General features: G+C 31.9%; 1 protein-coding gene across 2 annotated transcripts in view; it reads right to left on the minus strand.

The window, feature by feature from the left end:
• Positions 1 to 23,570: 23,570 nt before the first annotated feature.
• The window catches only part of LOC139516552 (uncharacterized), a 72,357-nt gene continuing 67,957 nt past the window's right edge, over positions 23,571 to 27,970 (minus strand). For both annotated transcript variants that reach the window (XM_071306726.1, XM_071306725.1), the window contains one exon: positions 23,571 to 27,146. In XM_071306726.1, the coding sequence (XP_071162827.1) occupies positions 26,774 to 27,146 (373 nt within the window). In that variant the 3' untranslated portion in view covers positions 23,571 to 26,773. The remainder of the gene's footprint in view (positions 27,147 to 27,970) is intronic.

Consider the following 27,970-nt stretch of genomic DNA (forward strand, 5'->3'; position numbering starts at 1 on the left):
GTCCGTCTGTCTGTCCGGCGTAAACATGTCGCACCGTAACTTGAGAACGACTTATCCAAATGTCATGAAACTTAACATAGTTGTTTCTTATGATGGTCAAATGATCTGTATACTTTTTGGTGAAAATAAGATTAAAACTTTTTGAGTTACGGCACTTTGTAACTAAAACAGGGGTGTGTTTTTTCACATGTCGCACCGTATCTCAAAAACGATTCTTGATTATGGCTTAAAACTTGAAACACTTCTTAGTTATATTAATCTTAATATCTGTATACCTTTTGGTGATGATTCAAAATTTTATTTTTTAGTTATTGAGTATTTTGTAAAAAAGGGGGAGGGTTTTTTTACATGTCGCACCATATCTCAAAAACGATTTATGATTATTGCTTAAAACTTTACACATGTCTTTGTTATATTAATCTAAAGACCTGTATACTTTTTGGTGATGATTCAAAATTTCATTTTTGAGTTATTGAGTATTTTGTAAAAAAGGGGGAGGTTTTTTTTACATGTTGTGCCGTATCTCAAAAACAATTTATGATTATTGCTTCAAACTTTACACACTTCTTTGTTATATTAATCTAAAGATCTGTATACTTTTTGGTTTTGATTCAAAATTTTATTTTAGTGATATTTAGTTTTTTGTAAAAAAAAAACAGGGTTGGGGGTTTCACATGTCCCGCCGTGTCTCAAAAACTATTTATGATTATTGCATAAAACTTCCACACAAGACGTCGGGCGTATCATGTGCTCATGGCGCAGCTGTTTATTTTAAAGATAGAAACTTAAATAAACAGAAATGATCAGCAAGCAAGATCTACAATTAAGACAAAACATAATCTGACGACTTATTATTGGAGTTATTGCCATTTAATGCCCAATTTTTACCATTATTTGCGTTTTGCCATTTAAATAACTTGAAATCAAAATATTTTTAGCAGCAGTAGCAAACACGTATGAAAAAAATCCTATATTTCTTTTCGTTAACTAATTTATTTCTCCTAAAACAACTGATTACTAATCCCCAGATTTAGATTAAAAAAACAACAACAAAAAACAAAGGGTTGACAGTATTAAAAAAATATTCAGCATTTGTTTGAATCTTCAGATGTACTTCTGATGAGGCCTTACCTTGCAGTATACGCACTTGGCTGTGATAATATGCTTATAAATTAAAAAAAAAGAATATTTGAAAATGGGACTGGTATGAAATAAATTCTGGATTTTCCCCCCATACCTCTTTATCAAAAAGCTTACTGTTAATGCTTTTTTTTATTGTTAAAAATGCGACATGGACATAATCGCAACAATTTTAACTCGCATTTTGATTTTTTTATATGAATTAAACAGGATTTTTCTCAAAATGGCAAACATTAATATCGCATTTTAGTCGCAATAATAAATGCACGCAATAATTTCTGAATTTACAAAATCTTAATTAGCAGGTATGAGTCATTAATTTCTGTATTCCTAAATTTTTAAGAGCATTGTTTTGTCTTTTATTCTGTAAAATCCCCCTAACCTTGGACAATGGTATAACAGTGCAACATGAGAACGAACTATAAAAATCAGTTGAAATTGGTTCAACTCATCCGATGGATACAAATAGAAATACATCTTACAAAAACACAGGTTGGATGTGGCCGGGTACTTGTATATCCCAACAACAAAAAGACACCAAGTACTGATCTGAGAGTAATCGCATTTACTGACAGCTAGTTCAAAGCCATCAACTAATAAAAAAAACGTTTATTACGGTAATCAGTATTTTATTATCATTTTTTTTGTAAATTTTCGACAGCCTGTCTTTATTCTTTTGTACCCAATTAATTTCTGTTCCGTTATATTTTTTGCTCGATTTTTTCTATTCCTTGTTTAGCCATCATTATGTACTCTGTGAACCCTACCCAGACTCTTAAGTATGATATTTATCTTCTTTCTACATGGTGTGTCTAAAATATTAAGATTTTTTTGTACGAACGTCTACGTTGGACGCGTCTACTTTGGTTATTGTGATCCAGCACTTCCAATTTTCCAGTTCTGAAAAATGTGACTTGACATTGTTTATTTTCATTTCAGAATTTCAAAAATATCTGTGCTTACCACGAAAACTATGGGAGTAGTTTTAACTGCTACGAGTCGGGAAATAAGCAACGCCTTTTTGTATGCGACTGAATGCGATACGGACCAGTCATTAGGTAACACTATATCGAAACTTTTTTTGCTTATGTAATATTAAAAACAGTTTATGTTCTCTTTGAAGCCTGTCAATTAGCCAATGAAAAAATTATCTTCCTACCACGGCTTTGCCAAAATCACGCAAGATTATGAAATACGTCACACGCAACGTGGCCACGATGTCTGGCACACTATTAAAGATGGGAATTAATTACAAATATTAATGAACTTTCTGGCTGTTATCTAGAAGGTATCAAATTTATCTTATAATTCGGGTAAATGAAGGTTGGATGCCGATTAGGACATTCATGGTAATAATTTATCCAATTAATGATGTCATTATTAATTTAGTTTCTGACGGACATTTATGTGGCGTCTGCTCAACAGATGTTCAGCCTTGATTTTAAGCCAATTTTATCCATTCTTTAATTCATGAAAACGGATTTACGTTTAATTTTGGCATAAAATTGTAGACAAGACAAAGTTACACGAAAATCTGTCATCGTATATTATATAAATAATTTTTATTTTGGCTGGGTTATTAATTAATCTTTTTTTTTAAATAGACTTTTTAATACCCCTGTATAATTTATCGAGATTAATTATATAAAAAGAACGACGAAGAGATTTTTGTTTTACTCTATGAATGAAATTAGCTAACATTTTCTTACGTGAAACTCACGCACAAAAATTTGACTCTGATACTAGAATGCTTGGCTGATTGTTGAATCATTGTTTGATAACCATATTGTTATTTGGTGGCTTTTTCTTTTTATATAAGTGAATTGGTTTTTTTTTCACAGACAGTCGAAATTCTAAGGAGCACCAATTGTGCTTCCCTACTTGTCAACGTGTTCTCTTTTAATGTATGAAACATATTTCGAGCACCTGCTTAAGCGGAACGCTACTTATACCCTTTGTAAACCAACTTCTACTATATAGATTATCATGTCTTTCCTAACTTTTGAAATCTATCTTATTCTGATTTTATACAAGAGAAATAGCAAAAGCATGAACTTGTACTACAATTGTAAGCGAAAATCTTTCTTCTTAGAATTTGACAGGGAACACCTATTTACAACGAAATAAACGAAAAAGTGAAAAGATAAGTTTTACACTAAGATCCTTTCGGTTGAAATAAGCACTAATTAGCAATACATTTTGGATAGACATATTTTATTACGACATCCCCTAGTCTTTGTTTTCTATCAGAATTTTTTGATTTTTTTCAAATGTTACTGATAAGGTAAAAGACCCTAAATTTTTCATAATTTTAGTAATAAAAATTATTTATTATTATAATACAGACAACGTTAACCCTACGTCTAGACATTATAGTTTGATCACAGTCGTCAAACATGAAAGTTGCAATAGAACTGACAGTTCCTAGAGCTGGTGAAAACATGGAGAGAGAGAGAGAGAGAGAGAGAGAGAGAGAGAGAGAGAGAAAGAGAGAGAGAGAGAGAGAGGGGGGGGGGGGGGGGGGTTCGAAAGCGTAGCTGTTCCCAGTAGAAGTAGTCTGCAGAGGTTTTCCTGCAGTCAGTTTGGATATTGCTTAGGGCAATGGAAATAGTAGGGAAGGCAGGGAAGACAGCAGTAAGACAGCTATAGGGGAAGCACAGAACGTTCATCATGATGTTTATAGCAGCGCGAGGTGATCTGAGCTGGAAGCCGAGTGCTGATGAGTAGTGATTTGACCACATCATAAACCTCTACTGACCTGCCAACCTGGGGATGTAATGGTACAGGGTCGAAACATCTGGTGAAGGTTGGAACCATCTGAAGACACCAAAGCACAGACAGAGAGCTACAGAGATTTAGAGATGAGGTAAGATGAGTAGTCAAGAGAATATTACAACAGAAAAGCAGAATACCACCATCTGTAAGTAATAATAACAAAAACAAACGATTACATGTTCTGCAGTTCTGATAACTTCGTGCTTTAATCAATATCCTTACTTGAGTCCTTAGTCTTTAAATTTATGTGCTTCAAAATAACTGAATTCTTAGAGATGAGACATCAGTGAATATTCATGACCAAACATTTGGCCATTGCATGAATTGATAACTCTAAATAATAATGACGTCTTGAAAGGCTATTTTATTGTTTTGCTCTGACGTCATAATTACTTCAACAATCCAAATGATTATGACGTCAAAGCAAATAAGTAAAATAGTCTTTCAACGTCATCATTATTTAGACTAATCAATGCAATGGCCAAATGTTTGGTCATGAATATTTACTAATGTTTTATCTCTAAAAATTCAATGATATTTGGATTGATGCTGTCATTAAGGCTTCAAAGAAAAATTAGAATAGTATTTCAATACTTCATTATCATTTGAACTTGGCATTGGTATTGATAATTTCCTTTCGATATATATTACTCTCATTTGATCTGCGAACCTTATCAGTATTTTGATTTTTTTTTTTATCCTATACTAACTCCAGCATATGTAACTTTTTTGTATTTCTACTATTGTATTGTATATAATAAATACAACACAAATAAAATGCGAATTCATGTTTGAATAAAAAAAGAGTATAACAAACACTTATATCTAGACAAAGAACATTATACTGAACATTTCATTCGTCACTCAAAAAATTGTATATGGGCATTTGTAGCAGTAAAAATGTAAATGTGCAGTTGTAGAAAAAACACATTGCGATTAAATATACACAATTTTCGTTTATGGTTTTCTCATGGGGAGAATATGATGTACATCTGTGATGAACAAAATAATTTATTAATTTCTTGAAAATGTTGATAGATTGCAATTTGCCTTACAAAATCATCAGAATTATCTATTCAACATTTTTGAAATGTACAAGTAATAAATCTCATGTTGTTTTAAGAGCATTGACAGGCTTTGATATTGATATGCATTCTTTTAATTGTCAGGTGGTAATCCCTAAAATGCATTAAAGTAATAAAATTTCAAATATTATTGTAAAAACTGATAACCTTGGAGAATAAGGAGAATATTACGATATAAATGATATTCTTGTATCTTATTCAATAAAATTTTATATGCATTCTTAAATATTACAAATATTTTTATATACTTTATACACTTTGAGTTTAGGAAACAGCATACTTCGATTATAGAGATCTATAGATTTATATATATATATCATTTCTCCTTGACTACAGGTTCATATAACACTTCTACATGTCAATAATAGATTCACAAAACAATTCTACAAGTTTATAGGTCTATACAACGCTTCTGCAAATCCGATTCCTTTAAAACTTATATAAGACGATTCATGAAACACTTCTTCAAGTTTATATAGATTCATATACTAGTAACACTACTACACTTTTATACGTTAATGCAATACCTCTATAAGTCTATAAGTTCATACACAGCACTTCTGAAAGTCTATAGATCCACCAAACATTTCTACAGTTGAACACATTCATATAACACTTCTAACTATATATATATATATATCAGCAGGGTTAAAGAACATCAGTTGTTCGACCTGTTAGTCAAATGCGTTTTGTTTAAATATACTTTTTCACTTTTTTTGGTCTTTTGGAAAATGTTGTTTGTGCTGTATTTAGACCCTTCTACAACGAAATTTGTTTTACATGCGCACGTATAAAAATTGCGGTTTTTATCCAACGCAATCATAGGTTTGAACGTAGTTTTCAATTTAGATTTGTTTAAATTTTTTCGTTTGGGATTGTATCATATTTTCCTTCCGGTTTATATGATCCATTCATCCTATATTGACTCTTAAAATTCAAGAGTCTATATTAAATTTAGGGTAAATTTTATGGCCTTCCAAATACCGTTTCGATCCCTAACATCACTGATGAGACATTTATTGTCGAAATCCGGATCTGGTGTACTAAAAAAATATTGACACCTTATGTTTGTGGCATAAGATCTTGGCCAAAAGTTTATTGTTTTCTGTTTAGAATTAAATTTATATTTAGATCCATTTTGTTACATCTTGTGGTCAATTTAATTTGGCAATCGCTAATGGCAGTCAGCAGGGTTAAAGAACATCAGTTGTTCAACCTGTTAGTCAAATGCGTTTTCTTTAAATATACTTTTTCACTTTTTTTTTGTCTTTTGGAAAATGTTGTTTGTGCTGTATTTAGACCCTGCTACAACTAAAATTGTTTTACATGCACACGTATAAAAATTGCGGTTTTTATCCAACGCAATCATATATATAAATTCACAATTCTCTTCTACAAGTCTATAGGTTCATATAATAATTCTAAAAAGTAAAATCTCAAAAATACTGAACTCCGATGAAAATTCAAAACAGAAAGTCCCTTATCAAATGGCAATATCAAAAGCTCAAACACACCAAACGAATGGATACAAACTGGTCATATTTCTGACTTGGTACAGGCATTTTCTTGTGTAGAAAATGGTGATTGAAACCTAGTTTTATAGATAACTAAACCTCTCACTTGTATGACAGTCGCACCAAATTCCATTATATTTACAACGATGCGCAAACAAACAAACAGACATAATAGGTAAAAATGTCCAAAATACAGCAGTCAACATTGTGTTATAATCTTAATCAATAAAAAAACAAACAAATATGTAACACAGAATTTGTGACAGAATCAAAAAAAGGCATATAGACAAAGCGTATTATCAGAAATTAAAGACAATACACAAATTAACCATAACACAATAACACAATGAAGGAATGTATACGTACAGAGCCACGAAATATATGTAGCAAAGACAAATAATAGTCTATAAACTAACATAATAATTCTACGAATGAATATAGATTCGTACAACATTTCTGCAAGTCAATTATATTCATATAATTATTTTACAAGTCTATAATTTCATATTATAATTCTACAAGTCTATATTATATGTCCATAGATCACTTCTGCCAATCCGATTCCTTTAACACATTATATATATTATGGTCTTTTCAACTGTATGTATTTTGTAACGGACACAAATATTGATCTCTTTGGTTAATATATATAACATGTTTCAAGGATCAAAGTATTTGTATTCTCTATTATCGGAAAAACCGCCTGCACATCACCGCACAGGATTTATATATTACGTCATTGGATAGGATCGACCTACAAACCAGTATACATAGATTTGAGGACATATACGCCAGTGGTAGATTCAGCATTTTTCATTTGGGTCTATTGACTGCCTAAGAAGGGACCCACTGCAGTCACGCTTCGATGATTCCCTTAATAATCAATCAATTTGTTTCCACAAAAGGGAAGTCAACCCCCTTTGCCCCCTAAATCCGCCTCTGTACACCATCGTAAAAGATTAACTTTAATGACTATCGCCAAGTATTTATCAATACACAGTCGTACAGGATTAATATAAGCACAATCATACACGATTGACCTTAACATCGTATTGCGGGAATGATTTCAACACCATCGAACAGGATGTACCTAGAATACAGATAATTAAGAATCGATTTTTAAACCATCGTTCATGATTTATTTTTAAGTCATCACACATGGTTGTTATATTCACCAATGTTTAAGATTGATCGTTACATGATTGATATATACACCAGTGTATTTAAAAGGATTCACTCAATACCATCGTACATATTGATCTAACAAACATTGTACGGGTTAACCTCTACATCATCGTTCAATATTTATCTTTTAAATTAAATCATCGTTCATAAAAACTATATAAACCATCGTAAATGATTGATATATACACCATCATACATGATTAGTTTGATACCATACATCGTACGGAATTGATCTAAGGGTTGACTTCTTCACCATCGTTCAGGATTGATCGTTCAACCATCATATACTTAGTATACACCATCATACATCATTGATGTATAAACCATCGTACAGGATTCACTCACTACCATCATACACGATTGATATATACACTATCATACATAATTGATGTTAACATCATCGTACAGGAGTCACCACGTAAAATAACAAAAATACCGAACTTTCTAAACGAAAAGATCATAAGCATAAGTCACAATCCAATGACCAAACACAACAAACCAATGGATAACAACTGTCATATTCCTGACTTGTTACAAACATTTTCTTATTAAATCCGGTGATCAAAGGACAATTTTAACGGGTAGATCTTAACACAATCGTATAGGATTGATGTATACACCACTGTGAAGGATTGATGTATACGCCATAGTACGGGATTGATGTTTACATCATCGTACGATGATGCGCTGTGCACCACCGTACACTATTGTCTGTACACCATCTAACAGGATTGCGCTGTACACCATCGTACAATATTGCTCTGAACACCATCGCACAATATTGCTCTGTACACCATCGTACAATATTGCTCTGTACACCATCGTACAATATTGCTCTGTACACCATCGTACAATATTACTCTGTACACCATCGTACAATATTGCTCTGTACACTATCGTACAATATTGCTCTGTACACTATCGTACAATATTACTCCACACCATCGTACAATATTAATCTCTACATCATCCTACAATATTGCTCTGTACACCATCGTACAATATTGCTCTGTACACTATCGTACAATATTACTCCACACCATCGTACAATATTAATCTCTACACCATCGTACAATATTAATCTCTACATCATCCTACAATATTGCTCTGTACACCATCGTACAATATTACTCCACACCATCGTACAATATTAATCTCTACATCATCCTACAATATTGCTCTGTACACCATCGTACAATATTGCTCTGTACACTATCGTACAATATTACTCCACACCATCGTACAATATTAATCTCTACATCATCCTACAATATTGCTCTGTACACCATCGTACAATATTGCTCTGTACACCATCGTACAATATTGCTCTGTACACCATCGTACAATATTACTCCACACCATCGTACAATATTAATCTCTACATCATCCTACAATATTGCTCTGTACACCATCGTACAATATTGCTCTGTACACTATCGTACAATATTACTCCACACCATCGTACAATATTAATCTCTACATCATCCTACAATATTGCTCTGTACACCATCGTACAATATTGCTCTGTACACCATCGTACAATATTGCTCTGTACACCATCGTACAATATTGCTCTGAACATCCATCGTACAATATTGCTCTGTACACCATCGCACAATATTGCTCTATACATCATCGTACACTTTTGCTCTATACATAATCGTACAATGCCCTGTACACCAACGTACAATATTGCTCTGTACATCATTGTACAATATTGCTTTGTACACCAACTTACAATATTATTCTTTATATCATCGTGAAATATTACTCTGTTCACCGTCGTACAAAATTGCTCTGTACACCATCATACAATATTTTTCTGTACACCATCGTGTACTAATGCTCTTTACATCATCGTATAATATTGATCTGTACATCATCGCCAATATTGCTTTGTACATCATCGCACAATTGCTCTGAACCTCTTTAATCATCGTACAATATTGCTCTTTTCATACACCTTCGTACCGGATTAACCTATACGCCATCTAATTGATTAATGTACACACCATCAAACAGGATTTTTCCATACATAATTGTTTACGATTGAACTACACATCTTCGCACTTATTGACTTTTCATGAATACAGCTGATATTTAATAAGCCTTTGTGAAAGATAAGTTATAATTCAAATAATTGTACAACATTTGCATTTGCTTGTATGATATACACTAGACTTTGTGCAATTGATCATTTTTGGGGGGATGAATGGATGATTTTATTTGCCATGAATAAATGGCAAATGCCTTTAATCGTGTGTCTGATTAGATTGTTGATGTTAGAATATATTTTTCTTATATACATAGTTGTATATCATATGAATTTCTGCATCATGTCAGATGTCCTTTTTTCTACATTTGTTTGACACCTTATTGGTATACTATTCGATGTCTTCAACCTTTAATCCCCTCTTGCTGCTTTTATTATTTTACCTACCACAGTTCTACGTGCAATTGTTAAAAATTAAGATACTGTTTTATAAACTTCTGTGAATTTATTGGTAATTTTATTTTTCAAATTCACGAAGTGTAAACCAAAAATTTATAAACAGTATGAATTATGGACAGCTTGTTCTTGTCTTCTGATAACTTTGGTTTATTTTTTTCCGTTTCACTGAATTTTAAAAATATTCGATAATTTGGTTAATTTTCAGCTACGGATGAGGCTACAAATCGGGCTTTAAGATGTTGTTATATTGTCAATATGATAAAAAAAAAAAAAAATCAACGAAAAATACATCTGGATTATAAAAAATCAATTCTCGTGTTATATGGCTGGTTTCATTTAGGCTCACTGTATATATGTGATGGATCTTATGAAATTAATTTTTGAGTCTGCCTTTTTTATTATTTCATTTGGCCTATAAAAAAAACTCCGTAGAGAGACGGTCAATAATAAAAACAAAAATTTTCGATGTTTTAGTGTAAAGTAAAATCAGAAAAATACCGAACTCCGAGAAATATTTGAAATGGAAAGTTCCTAATAAAAATGGCAAAATCAAAAACCCAAACACATCAAACAATCAAACGAATAGATAAAAAGTCATATTTTAGAGACTTGTTGCATGTATTTTCTTATAAAGAAAACGCACGAATTTAAATGATTTTCAATTTGTAACTTTTTGTCATTGATTTGCGATGACATGTGAGATCATTTGATTAATAAAGACCATACAGAGTACGAAAATGCCACCCAATTCGTTAATCCAAACGCTTATGTATAAAAATAAAGACAACAGTAGTATAACGCTGTTCAAAAGTCATAAAACGATTGAGAGAAACAAATCTGGGTTATACAGTATGTTGATAAAACTTGTTTTTTAATTTTTATTGCTGTTATGAATATAGCCTATCATTGATTACATCAATTAAGGCCGCAGCTTCTTGCACCGTTTCACAAGCATACAATGTATTGCAGCTTTTTGTCTTGAATGTGTAAACAGTTGATACAAAGCAACGGACGTTGTTTCTCAATTACTATTAAAATTTAATTTTAAATTTATATATCGAATTTCGAAATCAAACAATTATTCAATAATTCAATGGTTTAATGTATTCTATAACATTTATCTTTAAGCATGCATGTTTTTCTAATATCCCTGTGTTTGAAATACAATTAGTTGTTGTTATTTAATTTCTGTATAGAATAGTTAACTAACTAATTGTGTCCGTCTTCATGTTTTGTTCCATTGAGGATTTCATTTACTAGTAATTAATTTTTTAATTTTAACCTGAATGACAATAACAAAAACCTTCTAGACTTAGCCTTAGAACATTAGACTAGCATTGAATCTCCATACACATTTTACTGCTTGTCTGTGACAAAGACTCTGCTAAAAAAATTTAATTTCAAACTTTCGTTAGTTTAAACATATTTATTCATCATCAATACAAATATATATCATCATACAAAATACACAATAATAATAGGATTCAAAAACAAGCTATCGTTAGGAACTCGGTATAAAGTGTTCAAAGGATGACATCGATAATTAATCAGTGCCTTTTTTCGGCCCACTAAATTATTTCCAACGGGTTCTGCATTGACTCGCCTGTGAATCACATTTCTTCTTTATAAAATGAATTTTATTGTTTCACAAATGATTAAAACACATATAACATATTGACAGATGATATTTTTTTTAAGGTATCGGTGGCCGAGTCGGGTCTAAGAAATTAATCTACTGTTGTACGTAGGATCCTTTGGGAATGTTTTTGATAATTTCAGGCCACCTTTATGTAATATAGAACAATGTTTGGTTTGCAACACATTACAATGTCACACTGACCATGATATAAATGAGTCCACAGCAAATGTCACAGTGACCATGATAGAAATGAGTCCAAAGCTGCAGTGACCATGATAGAAATGAGTCCAAAGCTGCAGTGACCTCTAGCCTTATAGGTAACTTCAAAGATTTGAGTTCGGACCCTCTTTAATGGCATAGTGTGTTCGACTTTCGATCTAAATCGACAAGAAATGTAAAGTTTGATTCCAAAAATAAGCGGTGCTCTACAGGAACTTCGTTCCCATATTTTCCTCTTATGTTTGTTTTGTTCGCGCATCGTTGTAAATATAACAAGATTTGATGCGACTGTCATACAAGTGAGAGGTTTAGCGATATTAAACCAGGCTCAATCCACCATTTTTTACATTTGAAAATGTCTGTACCAAGTCAGGAATATGACAGTTGTTGTTCATTATCGTTTGATATGTTTTATCATTTGATTTTGCCATTTGATTAAGGACTTTCCGTTTTGAATTTTCTTCGGAGTTCAGTTTTTTTGTGATTTTACTTTTTCCTCCAACAAACAAAATCATTATGATATAGACAATAAAGGAGAGGTGAAAGATAACCAATTAAGAATTGAATGCTTCTTTTTGTAAATTTATTGAGGTGTAAAAGCGTTGACCGAAGTACATTTTGTATGAAGCGCGGAAGCGCTTCATTCTAAAAATATACGCACGGTCAACGCTTTTACAACCCTATAAAGTTACAAAAAGAAGCATTCAATACTTATAATTACATTTTTTTAGCTATGATCATGAAAACACGAATTTTATATATTTTATTATTTAATTCACCTGTGCACTTTATTGTTGGAGCACGTGTTATCATGAATGAAAAGTTGTATTGAGCAATGCAAAATTTTAATTACTTTTTTAAGTTTTTGAAAACTTTAACTTGTCAATGATAAAGCTATGAAAAGTCAAGAGAAAATATTTTCCTGCCAAAATTTCAATAGCTAATATCTCTAAAACAAGCACGGCGACCTATATATTTTTTTGCTCTTTGGATTCCTTTATTAATCCCCTATCTATATAAACTTAGTGTTCTGAAAAGTTAATTACTTTGAAACTGAAAAGCGAACTCCCTTAAACACAAACAAAACAAGTATTTTATTCAGATTGATTGTCTCATAAGAATCTGGCTTCTTTGTTTGACTTACTGACAATGACCGTGAAAAGATTTAAAAATTGAAACATATTTCAGCTTTATAAACAACCCCTTTTATCAAAACAAAACGAAAAACACGTTTTTTTTTAATTCAGATATAGCATAAAAAATTACAACTGTCTACCTATTATTTTTGTAATGATTATCTTTAAATAAGTAATTTGAATTCCATTCCTTCATATAATCTTTAACTATCAGTTTATTAACACTAGTGTTATGGTTAGTATTGTGATACCGCACAAAAATAAGATCAAGTCAAATATATTGAAATCCTGCCGAAATTTTCGTTTAGATATTAGCTTTTATCTGACAGCCGTTTCTATTTAAAATAACATACATCGGTACGGATTGTTAAGATCACTGCCAATATAAAATGATATCTTGACACAGTAAACAATGATTTTGTCTTGATTCCAATCACACATGTTTTATCATTACGTGATGTATAGGTGGTGCTAATTTAAGTAAAAAGGAAAAACACAATAAAAAACAGTTAATAGTACAAACAAATCTCAAAAGCTGGTATGTGTGCAAGATATTGTCGCCCAACCTACTTACTGAAGATAATGGTCGGTAAAATGTTCAACGTGCCAATACATTAACTTAGAAAAATTGCACCTACACAAATAAGTTATATATACATCCAAATTTATGACTCCAAATGTTATAGTTTCACCCATCGAGCCAATATTAAAAGGTTCAGCAAACTATCTAGGAATTCATATATTATAAAATAAAATTCAAAGTTTGAATACAAATATAAATAACATTGATGCAAGCTAAGAATTGATTTTACTTTCCAATTAACTTTTAATTTATCGTACAAAACTTAAATGTTTGGTTCATTTTTAAAACGGTTTAAATTTCTTTTGATGTATTATTGGATGGTCATTAGCAAATGTAAACACCATCGCAAATCAAACCATTCTAAAGCGTCGTTTACAACTTTTATTAAACAACTTTATTAACAGGATTGTGCACCTGGAACACATATTATCCCTAGCAAAAGTATGAAGAAACGTGACTGAAATCGACACTATATGATATATGTTTCAATTATCGTTACCACAATCCCGTCCTTATTACCTGAAATATGTCCTACTGAAAAAGACGTATCACCGGGTTTGTACTTACATGCATGACCAATAATAATTATTAAAGGTACCAGGCTTAGATTTTAATACGCCAGACATAATAATTATTAAAGGTACCAGGCTTAGATTTTAATACGCCAGACATAATAAAATTGAGAATGGAAATGGGGAATTTGCCAAAGAGACAACAACCCGACCACAGAGCAAACAACAGCAGAAGGTCACCAACAGGTCTTCAATGCAACGAGAAATTCCTGCACCCAGAGGAGGTGTCCTTCAGCTGGCCCCTAAACACATATATACTAGTTCAGTGATAATGAACGCCATACTAAACTCCAAATTGTACACAAGAAACTTAAAGTTAAAATAATACAAGACTAACAAAGGCCAGAGGCTCCTGAATAAGACTACATAAGATTCATCAATGACGCTCAGATCAAAATAGTTAGAAAGCCAAAACAAGTACAAAGTTGAAGAGCATTTATGACCTAAAATTAAAAAAAATGTGCCAAATACGGTTAAGGTAATCTATGTCTGGGATATAAATCGGTTACCGGTATCAGATGTGGAACATGATCTTCTTACCCTTCCGGAATATATGAGAGCCCCTGAATTTGGCTGTGTTCGTGTTGATCGAACTTAAGTTTTCTATGTTGTGTTTGTGTATAATGTTTTTTTTCTTATGATTGTTCTTTTTGTTTTCATCACACGGAATTGTTAGCTTGTTTTCGTCTTGTAAGTTCGAATATTCCTTTCGTACCTCTTGCCCTTCTTTTAAGGTCACCATCATGAATTGTTTAACCGATTCAATGTATTTGTGCATCGACTCGACAATATCAAGTTCTGTCGCTCTTAATTTTAAATATGTACCAGTAAAATCGTCTGATCGGTTGCGTCCTTTTGCATTTTGTGATATTTTGAATGAGCGTGGATCCACATGTATATCTGGAGACGCACCTGTCCTCACTCTGATTGGGGTTCATGGGATTCACTACGGTTTTGTATTTGGGTTGCTCACACAATGTTGTTAATATAACGAAACTATGAACCATTTTCTTACATGTGGGAGGTTTGGCTAGCTATTAAACCAGGGTTCTTTCCCTTTCTTTGGAAAATGTCTGTCCCAAAGCAGAAAATAGAAGTTGCCTTTCACTTGTTCCATAGCGTTTAATTCTATCTGCTTTGATGAACTTCCAATTGGAATTTGCCTTCAAGATTGTTATTTTTATACCATTTTGCGTCTATTTTTTTTCGTAAATGAATCAACAAAACAAGTAGCTGACAGACATGAATAGGATTGCAATATTTTTAACATTCAACCCAAACGTTTATATACGCGATAAAAAAAACGATAATAAAACTAGTCAACAAAAGATTTTAACGATAAGACAGAAAGGGTATGAAAGACATTTTCCACAACGAATAGCTGGGACAGTACATATAACGAAACATGATAACGCCACATCGTGATAGTCAGTGCAGTTGTTACAAAGTACCTGACGTATACAAAAAATATAAGAAAACAATTACTTAAGGATAAGGATAGATAATAGACTTGTCTTGGTATGTGATTATTATCTTCCCTTTATTATAATTTGACGTCAGAGTATAAAAAAAAGTCATATAATTATGAGAACAAATTAACTTGATAATGAATTCGTAATCAGTTTTAAGTTTACATAATTATATCTTACAACTATAAACACAGCAAGTGGTTCCCTGTCAGACTGCTCATACAAAACTATAAATCGTCGTTAGGGTTGATAATACGTGCGCCATTGTGTTATCGACAGGAAACAGAGATACTAACTGATTTAAATCAGTATATGCAGGGATTTTTGACGTATCAAACTTAGTGCTTATACTAACAAACTGTTGAATAAATTATTCTAATGTCATTTTTACCTGGTTCTTACGTCTGAAGAAACTGGTGCACCTGATAGACAGAAAGGCTTTTAATCAAAAAGATGTACGCACCTGTGAGAGATCATAACTGTACTGTATATATGTATAGAAATGCTGAAATTGAAACAGAACCTCTCATAAAGATAACAAATATATAGGTGTTATGTTGTCTCCCCTTGTTGATTAATCTTATTAAATAAATGTTTAGACTTTCTACAGGTTCCTTTCTTGTTTATATCCTTCTGACAAACTGATATATTTACCAACCACTATCATAATACTGATTGCACCAGGACACTGAATGCCCATGCAGGTGTCAATCATAGTGGCAAACACTTAGTTAAAGAGGTTCATTTGTAACAGTTATAAAATTAACTTAAAATCCTATATTTAATTTACAAACTCTTTCAATTTCAACTGGAATTTGTTGCGACTGTCATACAAATGAGCGGGTTAGCTAGCTTAAAAACCAGAATCCATCATTTTCTACTGTAGAAAATGCCTGTACCAAGTCAGGAATATGACAGTTGTCATTCGTTTGATGTGTTTGAGCTTTTGATTTTGCCTTTTGATTAGAGACTTTAAACACTAGTATAGAAGCTCCATGGACGTATATCTACTAAATACATCTATAGCTTACCGTTAATGAAATATATTAAAATTGTTCTTTGTTGTCATGTTGAAGTGATTTGTTCTAATGCAAACATTAATTTCATGTCCCTCTGGTGTCTCTCGCTTTCGTTAGCATATGCACTGTTTTCATATGGATTTGCTTATCTCAAATTTACCCCAAGTATTCTATCTGTGATATCTCGTTAAAGTTTACAACTGTTTTCATGAAACAAATTACCCATCAGACGTCTAAGCAAAACCCTGGTGTAAAGAAACAGTAGTCCATCAATGGGAGCAAGGATTTACAAAATCTTAGGGGTTCTGAAACAAGATATATTTCAACAGTGTCAATAACAACAAGTTTCTACTGATACAGGCAGCTGAAGCGGTATGTCATAATAATTCTTGTTGTCAGACACATCAATATCAAACATATATTTTTAGATGGTAATTAAAACAAATATGTAATTCAAATAGTTAGAGAACAGATGTTATTAATACAAATACAAATATTAGGCATTAGAAGCACGGATAAAGTACATAATGTACTCTGCGTATGACGTCTGCTAATACGAATTCGTCAGATATTTGGAGTTTTACATCACGTAGAACGTTAAACATAAATGCTGTTTGAATTTGTTGTTTTTAACTTTTTGCAAAATGATAGAATTGCCCCCACAGAACTACAAATAAGCAAATAGCTAAAGTCAACGTCGATTCTCTGCCTTTTGCAATTTTTCCGTTGGCTCACATTGGTGCAAAATGTTTTATTTCTTTATTTCATTGTTAGGAACACTTTTATTGATTTAAATACTTTGATTTGTTTTGGTGTTGGTCGTCTAAACTCATAGCCCTGTTGTTGACAGTCTTGTCCACTTCGATTTTATATTTATGTTTGCATCATTATAACAAGTTCATCTGAATTCACAAAAGATCGGGTATAAGAAGAGTTCCAGGTTAACTAGGTTTAATCTCATATAGTTAAATAGAACCACACTTGTACTGTTATCTAAATTTTTACACGGATATTCCTGCATGACGTCCATATTGATATGTTGGCAAGATTATGTTATTCACTACAAAATGATATCTAATGCAATTGTACTTATTGCTATTTTAATCTTTGAAATTATGATTCACTTTTTTGTTAATATTGTTTGTCTTTCATTTGTTTGTGCTTTATCCATATCTCATTAGTCAAATTCCTTTAATTCCTTTCACAGTGTGTTTTAATGTTTTGGTGTTGTCCACAGACCACAATTAACTCCTCTTTTAGTTATATATAACGTTTCGGTATCTTTAATGAGTGTCTCTTTTCTTTGCTACACTTGGGTGTTAATTCTTACATTTTACACATGTTATATTCAGAAAGTTTCAATTTTGTTTAGAAAGTTTTGTCATGTTGTATTGTATAGCTTTTCTTTCCGTCTTAGTGCATTTTTAGATTGATATATTTTGGAATATTTGGTGTACAAACTAAAATTATATACTGCTTTAAATGTGTTAATTTAATTTTTATTAATGTATGCCATGTTTTATTGTATAATCGCTTGGTATCTTCTCCCATTTTCTTATCAACGACTTTGTACTTCAACTTATTGTTAGTAACCATTAGAAACTTGGCTGTTGCTACAGAAGAAAGACCATAGTTCTTCAACGTCATAGTGTTACGTTTCTCAATCTGAAAATGCTGTATATTGTTTTAAGGATGAAAATATGAATCCCATTTTTTTTTATTGATGTAAGATATTTGGAACATGAACTGATCCGAATTGCAACATCTTCAATGTATGATGCTCAGTTTTAATTTAGAAATGCCTCCCACTATTTGCTCTATTACAATTACAAACAATTAAAGTAAATTTAATACATTGTTTGCAACAATTTTAACATTCCCAAGTGGACGGGTTAGACGATAGTGTCGACCGATCACATTCAACATTTATGTTTTGTAGAAGTGGTAATTTTGTGCAAATTGTAAATTTTATAGATTTTTTTAACAAGTTATCACCATTTCGAAACGCTCATTTTTTTCAGAGGAGATAGAAGATTATTCTTCTTTTTCTATTTTTTTTTTATAAATAATCAACTTGCAGCAAATGAGGGCACCACATTGGGTTAGATTTTATTTATTTGTTTTCTGATACCATATAGCAAACAAGACAGTGATAAGCAAAATCAATATCTGTGATATGCAAAATCACAGACAGTGTGCTTGTTTGCATCTCATTATTTGAGGGTGTGTTGTGTACAGATGTCTTACAACATCACGAGCGTCCACAACATCAACAGATAGATGGATAAACATTATCAAGGTTCCCCTCCTACGTGTGGAAAAAAGACCTTATTGTTTTTCTTATGATTTTCCCCCATTTTTCTTCTTCTAACATTTCTTGGACCATCGAAAGTTTATATTTGTCATCTGTACTGCACGACACATCAAGAAACAATTGATTCATTGACATATATCAATAAGAAAACATGAGATTTTAGACAGCCATGAAAATAAGACTGAACAGCAGGGATTTTGATAGAAATAACATCAATGAAGATGAAAGCAGTAAAATAAATACAATTTTTTGCACAGTAAAATTTAATAATAGCTAATCCAATTTCGACTTAGCTAAAAAAAAAAACACACGCTTTTGATCATTATTTCCTCACAAACATGTTTTTCAAAAGGAAAAGAAAGAGCACTTTTAAAATTCTTAACCTTGAAGAATAAAAAAAAAAGACATATGCGTTGTGGTATTATTCTCTGAATTTCGAGTCATTACTGTTAACAGTCTTAATCATTACGTATATGTTTGCTTGTTTAATTTTTGATTATTAAAATACATTTAATACAAGAAAGATCAGGTAGTAGTAGAATTTCAAGAGAACCAGCTTTAGTTTAATACATAGTTTAATATATAATTTAATACATAACTCGGGAAACTAAGATTACTATCCAGCTATTATCTGAGACAACGTGGGGCCAAATGACATACAAATATATAAAGTAAGAAATATTTTATTTGGCAAAAGTACAAAATTGTACGGCCACGGCTTGACAAAGAATGGGACTGCCGAGAAACATAATTGGCAAGTCCCTAGTATATATAATTAAACCTTATAGTCCATTCCTTATTCCTTATTTCCACATTATTGTCCATTCCTTATTCCTTATTTCCACATTATTGTCCATTCCTTATTCCTTATTTCCACATTATTCTTATTCCTTATTTCCACCTTATTGTTATTCCTTATAATGTCATTTCCTTATATATCAATATAATATCCTTATTAACATTATTGCTTCCAAAATATATCGGATGCTGGCCCTGGGAAACAGAAGCTCAGCGGATACATAATTCCATTATAAGAAGCATAATATATTTGTAGATGTTGTGTCGCTATTTTCGCCATTAAATGGTCGGAGTCTTTGTCTGAAGCCGTGACGAAGGATTGGGATTACAATGGTCTGAGTCTTTGTCTGAAGCCGTGACGAAGGATTGGGATTACAATGGTCTGAGTCTTTGTCTGAAGCCGTGACGAAGGATTGGGATTACAATGGTCTGAGTCTTTGTCTGAAGCCGTGACGAAGGATTGGGATTACAATGGTCGGAGTCTTTGTCTGAAGCCGTGACGAAGGATTGGGATTACAATCGGAATAAGCTACCAGTCATTTCAACCTAAAAAATAGAACAAAAACAGCAGAAAAACGAACAACATGATTTAACATAATATAACATTTAACACATGTATATTAACTACATTTTAGGAGTATGTCTTTTATCCAAGTGGTGGGTGGGTGGGTAACTTTTGAAACAAACATTAGTTAATTCATACGGAACCCAATTTTTTGCGTCTTTCCTCTGCTGTATCGTACGTGGTAAAGAAAGAATGATGACGTCACAGTTATCAAGGTTAAAATAATTAACGTGACTCATAATACATAACAAGTTCCACCACGTGTTCAAAGCGGAACAACTCCCAAAACGTAAGCCCACTTTCCTCCGATAACCGGATTTATTCTTCATAGGAATAAATCTTATTATCTGAGACAACGTGGGGCCAAATGACATACAAATATATAAAGTAAGAAATATTTTATTTGGCAAAAGTACAAAATTGTACGGCCACGGCTTGACAAAGAATGGGACTGCCGAGAAACATAATTGGCAAGTCCCTAGTATATATAATTAAACCTTATAGTCCATTCCTTATTCCTTATTTCCACATTATTGTCCATTCCTTATTCCTTATTTCCACATTATTGTCCATTCCTTATTCCTTATTTCCACATTATTCTTATTCCTTATTTCCACCTTATTGTTATTCCTTATAATGTCATTTCCTTATATATCAATATAATATCCTTATTAACATTATTGCTTCCAAAATATATCGGATGCTGGCCCTGGGAAACAGAAGCTCAGCGGATACATAATTCCATTATAAGAAGCATAATATATTTGTAGATGTTGTGTCGCTATTTTCGCCACATGGTCGAATTCAGTGGCTATGAAGAGAGTTATTGGACACTGAGTTCGACCACCGCCACAAATGCGGTAGCGACACAACACACCCGCCGTGACCGTACTTTTAAATGACCACACACATATATTTATATTTAAATTACCCTGTAATGAAATAAGAAAAAAAAAAAAAAAAAAAAAAAACATTTGCCCACATGAGATAAAGTAACGCCGTCAGATGTGAATATATCGGGCTTATTATATATATTTCAGGCTATTTTATGTAACAACCTCCCAATTGTATATATAGCTAAGCGGCAAAGGTGTACATTCTTGTGGCTGCTTTATTCATGCTTATTGGTTTTTACCATATCTCCGATTCAAAATGAAACTGAATAACTTTTGAAACAAACATTAGTTAATTCATACGGAACCCAATTTTTTGCGTCTTCCCTCTGCTGTATCGTACGTGGTAAAGAAAGAATGATGACGTCACAGTTATCAAGGTTAAAATAATTAACGTGACTCATAATACATAACAAGTTCCACCACGTGTTCAAAGCGGAACAACTCCCAAAACGTAAGCCCACTTTCCTCCGATAACCGGATTTATTCTTCATAGGAATAAATCTTATTGAGACATCTGGTTTTGCATCATGTTTGTACTAAAAAGTAAAATAACACAATTCCAAACTCCGAAGAAATTCAAAACGGAAAGTCCGTAATCAAATGGCTAAATCAAAAGCTTAATTTAAAAAAAAAGAAGATGTGGTACGAATGCCAATGAAACAACTCTCCACAAGAGACCGAATTGACACATACATTACCAACTATTGGTCACCGTACGGCCTTTAACAGTGAAAAGCCCACACGGCATAGTCAGCTATCAAAGGCCCCAAAATGACAAAGTAAAAACAATTCATACGAGAAAACTAACGGCTTTATTTATAAATGAACGAAAAACAAATATGTAACACATAAACAAACGACAACCACTGAATTACAGGCTCCTGACTTGGGACAGGCGCATACATAATGTGGCTGTGTTAAACACACCAAACAAATATATAAAATCTGTCATATTCCTACACAGGTCTTATCTAATACTCCTTTTATGAAGTATAAATATCGTAGTCTTAAAAGAAATAGTCTATTCATTTGTTAGACTTTGAAAGAACTAAATAAAGATATTAGGCTTATAGTAAAGTACACCAATCCGCGTTTCGTATCCATAACACATATCAGGGGCGATCGAATAAAAAAGCAGGAAAAAGTATTAAAAAAAATACAAAAAAGAATAAAATACCAAACAAAATCGAAAAGTCCTTTAACAAATTGCAAAATAAAAAGCTCAACCACTTCAAACGAATGGAAATAATTGTTACATTTTAGACTGGAGACGACAGATATTCCTTTATGTAGAACTGGAAGGATTAAACATGTTGCCCTATTTATTGGTAGCTTAACATCACACTTCTATGACAGTCGTAAAATTTCTATATTAACAACTATGTCTGAGCAAAACAAACAGACATAATAGGTGAAAATAGGAAGATTAAACCAAAAAACGAAGATGTATAGCATTGAAAACGCCCCACCCCCCAACCCAACAAAGGTGTCAAACCTGGCGATCTGTACACGGGAATAGAAAAACCAGTGTTTCGAAAAATTTCCTTCAGTTTCTGTTTTATTACTTAGAGTTGTCTCTTCCTAATCGATTTTCGAAATTTGAACATCAGTAAAATAAAGTGTATTTTTGTTGATGGACAATTTGTCTATTGTTTTCCGTTACCTATATGTTAATTTCTGTTTTTGCCTTTATACAGTGTAATTGTATTTTAATAAAGACAGCATGCTCCTGTGGAAACATCAGTGGTTTCCTTTTTTCTTTTTCCCTTTCTGCAATTTTTAACATTACCATAAAGAGCGAGGTTTGGCTAACCATAAAACTGTGTTTAACCCACCATTTCTTTTCTTAAAATGTCCTGTTCTAAGTAAGAAATATGGCAGTTGTTATCAAATAGTCCGTAGTAATATGTATGTTGGAGTTTGTTTTTGTTGCAGTTCAGTGTTTCTGTTGTTCCGTTGTTTTCTCTTTTTGAATTTTCCATTGGTTTTAGTTTGTAACCAGGATTTGTTTTTGCGTTATCGATGTATAACTTTTGAACAGGGTATACTTCTGTTGCCTTTGTTTATGAGTTCGAATGTCCCTTTTGGTATTTTTCGCCTCATTTCTACCGATACTAATTGCGTCAGCATTGTTATTTGCAATCAGCTGTGTGCTACTCTATATTACTTAATATCACTATTTTATTAATAACATTAACAAACAAAACAATAAAAACAATCGTTTTATTCTTGCTTAAATTACTTGTTTGCAACAATTATAACATGTATATACAATAAAATATCAACAAATATTCGAAATTGGACGGTTAGACGATAGGGTTGATCTAACACTTCCAATATATGCACACAGACAGATTCAAATTATATACATTTGTTATTTACTTATCTGTGCTGCACGAGACATCAATAAATGATTGATTGATTGAAATACAATGTAAATCAATAAAAACAAATAACACATTTTGAGACAGCCATTAAAATATGAAAGAACAGCATGAACTTTGATAGAAATAACATAATGAAAACTGAAAGCGGTAAAGCAAATATAATTTTTGCACAGTAAAATTTAGAACCGCTAAACGTTTTGAACAACCATTATCTTCTTACAAAAACACTTTTTATTCAAAGAATCATGACGAAGATTTGTTTTTTAAATGCTGTTTTATTCATCTTAACCTTGAAATATTTATAAAAACTGTAAAACCTTAACCTGAATTCATGGTTACAGATAACAATGAACATACAAGTCACGTTTAAAACGTTTAATAAATCCAAAAATTTGAAACTAAGTTTTGAAATGCAAATTTAATAATAATAATGAAAAAAAAACCAAATTATCACATCAATTGGAAGTCTTCACATATTCACACACAATCTTTTTGGAAGACAAATTATAAATAAAATTTTCAAACGGCTCGTATATATATTTTCGGATGAATATATCATCTGAACCGTACGACACTGTGACAGCGTATCATAAATTGTTGACACAGATATATGTCTTGTCGTTGTGATAATATACAAACTTAAACAACAACATCTCCCGACGGCTCCGTAAATATCACACCCAAATTCTGAAATTTTTGTCGCAGGTGAGACCGAGACCTTGGATACCAAAGCAAATCACTCTCACTCACATTTTACAAGAATAAAATGTTATTTACTGCCTAAAATGCTACCTGAGTAAAACAATAATAAATAACAAAACAAATAAAAAATATATACACATCATTTAGCACTCAGTACTGTAAATAAGCTATAAAGATATTCTATAGGGTCACCAATGAAAGAGGGATACGATTTTGGGCTTCATTGGCATCCACATTTTAAGTCATTCAAAATTTCTGTTGTAAAATTGAAAGATGAATATATATATATATACTTTAATAATCCATCTATATTTATTTTTATTGAGATGACTTTTTACGGAGAATACAGTCATGAAATGATAGAAATATCCAGTAAAGTGACCCCGCCTGCACACAATCTTGATATTTAACTTTTGCACGTTGAGAAAACAAAATATACCACATTTTCGTTAAAAATATATAAACGCAGGAAGAGCATTTTCGATATGAAAAGTTTTTTTAGTCTTTGATATCGATTTTTTGTTTTGCAAAAAAACCAACAATAAAAACATCCAGCAATTTCCCTAATGATACATATTTAATGATGCCACAGTAAAATTGAGATTGTATTAAAGGAAAGTTTGCGATTTAACAAAAACATATGTCTTTGAAGTATAAAATTATTTCAAATAACGGAATTAAATTTTGCATTTTTGGTGAATCTAACTCTGTACCTATTTCTCTGGGTTTTATTTAGCTCTAAATGTGTAATTCATTAATATATAATCGACAGACTGCAATGAGGCGGCACACGCCCAACTAAAATTATATTATTACTCAAGTCGTTTTCATCAAAGAACAAAAACGCTAAAAACTATCAACCAATAAAATCTGTTAAAAATATGATTATTTTAATGTCATATTTGATACCTTAAATTATTCCATAAATTCCATAAATTTATTTTTCAAACGGAAATATAGTAAGATACTGAAAATATTAAAATATAGAGATATGTTTGTTAAGCCTCTTTCTGTTTGCTATCTGTTGGATAAATAATACAAAAATGATCATTGATAACGTATCAAAGCTTTGGACGAACTTATAACATGCAAACTTTCCCCATCATCCTTCAATGGTAGAAATTATGATATATTTCTTTCACTTACTGGGTACAATGTTCACTGTTGAAATATAACATATTCATTGAAGCACATGTATATATATATGAAAACGATCACGGCGAATACTGGCCAATCAAATTGTAAAAGTTAGACCTCTACTTCATTTTTGGAATACAATGATATGGTGTAAATTGTAATACCTAATTTGTTGTCACCCGCCGAAAACATTTAAAATATATTTAAATTCCAGTTCTTTATTTTTTTCTCAATTACATAAAGGGTAATATGTGTAACTAACTCATGTTTTATCTAAGCTGCCAGGGGAAGGGAAAATATTACTTTAAAACAGATAAGGACAAAACTTCCATATATATTACACGATAAATTTCCTTTGTTAACACTTTAATGTCACAACTAAAAATAAAAAGTCACGACATGTTCACATGATTAAAATGCTTCAAAATGTAAATGTGTTTCCAGGCGTTTTGGTTTCCAGTCTGTATTAGACGATGTTTATTATATACACACGATTGAAATATTTAGCTTTTTACTCAATATAAATTTCTCTAAGCATTATATTTACTAGTATATATTGGACATTGGTGTAACATTATCTCAATCATAATATATAAATAAGTTTAGTATTAGATACAATTCTTGTGATATAAGATACAATAGAGGTATTTGATATACATATATAAAAGTTGGAATAATGTGCTTTTCATGCCCTATGAAAGAAACGTCACGATTTTCATATATATGAGAGTTTTTATGGCAGATATCTATTTGCATTAAATTGTGGACGGATTATAAATCCTAAGAAAAAACCCTGAAAGGCACAGATTTATAAAGTAATACAAAATTCAGGTCGATAACAGACTATAATAAGTATTTTGAGAAAGACTAAAAATAGCTGTCATTTCATGACACTAATTAAAACCGCCATGAAAATGTTCAAAACTAAAGCAACAGAGTAAGGAAATCTTTAGTTTCCTCTATAAATCACAGACTATAAATTACACGTTTGTCATGTCTTATTTGTCATTATATTTTTTCAATAACCTTTTCACAAATTGTTTGTGAAATCGAAAATTCACAACCATATATCACAATTTATCTGTCCATATATTGGCAGTTTTAGATTCTAATACATAACCCGCACACCAAGCACATTATCAGCAATCAATGATTTTGGTCCTACATTTCTACACAAAACAAGATATTATGTCGTTGTTTCGTCATCACGTGCCCGAGTTAACCAATCATTTGACTGTTCTCCACAAATACTAACTGTTATGGTGTCACGTGTTAGTGACGGTATTGTTATTGCACGTGGCTGTCTGCCCGTTGAGCTTTTTACCATACCAGTATTTTTCACCGACTGTGAGTGTCTATTAGAAATGAGCGATAATCTATCGTCTGTTTTGGGAACACTGTTACTGCTGCTTTCTGATGTAGACAGAGGAACATCAATATTATCTAGATCTAAGTAATTTCTGTCTACTGACAACAGTTGTTCTAGTTGGAGACGCAGTTCACAAAACAATGGTCTGTCCTTTGGATTTTCCAACCAACATTGTCTCATTATAGCATATCTGTAAGAAAAACAGGTAAATTAAATAACACTAGTGAATACAACTCAACCTTAATTTGGAGTTGTTTTTCCAAACAAGGGAGAAGTTATCAGATGAACAATTAACATGGGTTGAACATACGGCACACAAATACACAAGCAGACAAAACAGCAAATCAAAAACATTGCATGCAAAAACAAAATTGAGCAGTCGTGACGATTCTAGTATATTCAGTACCAGAATATGTCAAAGAAGTTATTTTTACTAAAAAGTCTTTGCTTTTACTTCTATGTACCGCGAACAGAGAGAAGCATTGGATTCCTGTCGGTGATCGAACACACGACCTTCCAAAGAATATAGGAAAGTAATCTAACGACGAGATAATATAGGCGGATATTAGGTAAATACAAATTGGCTATCGATAATATTTTAAGGGAAAACAACTACACAAGGTGCAATGCATGTTATATAGGTACCAATCTTTTATGAAGACGGTCTGTTTACTTCAATAATTCTTTTAGTTTGTATGTGTCGTAGGATTGCTTTATAATCAACGTAGAGCCCACAACTCCCTTTTTTTTACCGTAGTTTTAAAAACAATACAAAAACACAGCATCAGAAGAAAAATAAATAACAGTAACTTTATATTATATATATATATTTAAGAAAATTGTCTCATAAAAATTCTGAAAGTGATTTTTCTTTCTTTCTTTGTATGCATCAAAAGTTATCAAAATATTGTTTTACTTTTTAAACTTCAATCATTATAAATCCCGAAGCCAAGTTACGTAGAAGAAGTGGATAAGATAGATGTGCTAATTAGTCTATTAAAATATGACGCCTTT

The sequence above is a fragment of the Mytilus edulis genome, chromosome 3 (genome assembly GCF_963676685.1).
Source record: "Mytilus edulis chromosome 3, xbMytEdul2.2, whole genome shotgun sequence".
Taxonomy (NCBI): domain Eukaryota; kingdom Metazoa; phylum Mollusca; class Bivalvia; order Mytilida; family Mytilidae; genus Mytilus; species Mytilus edulis.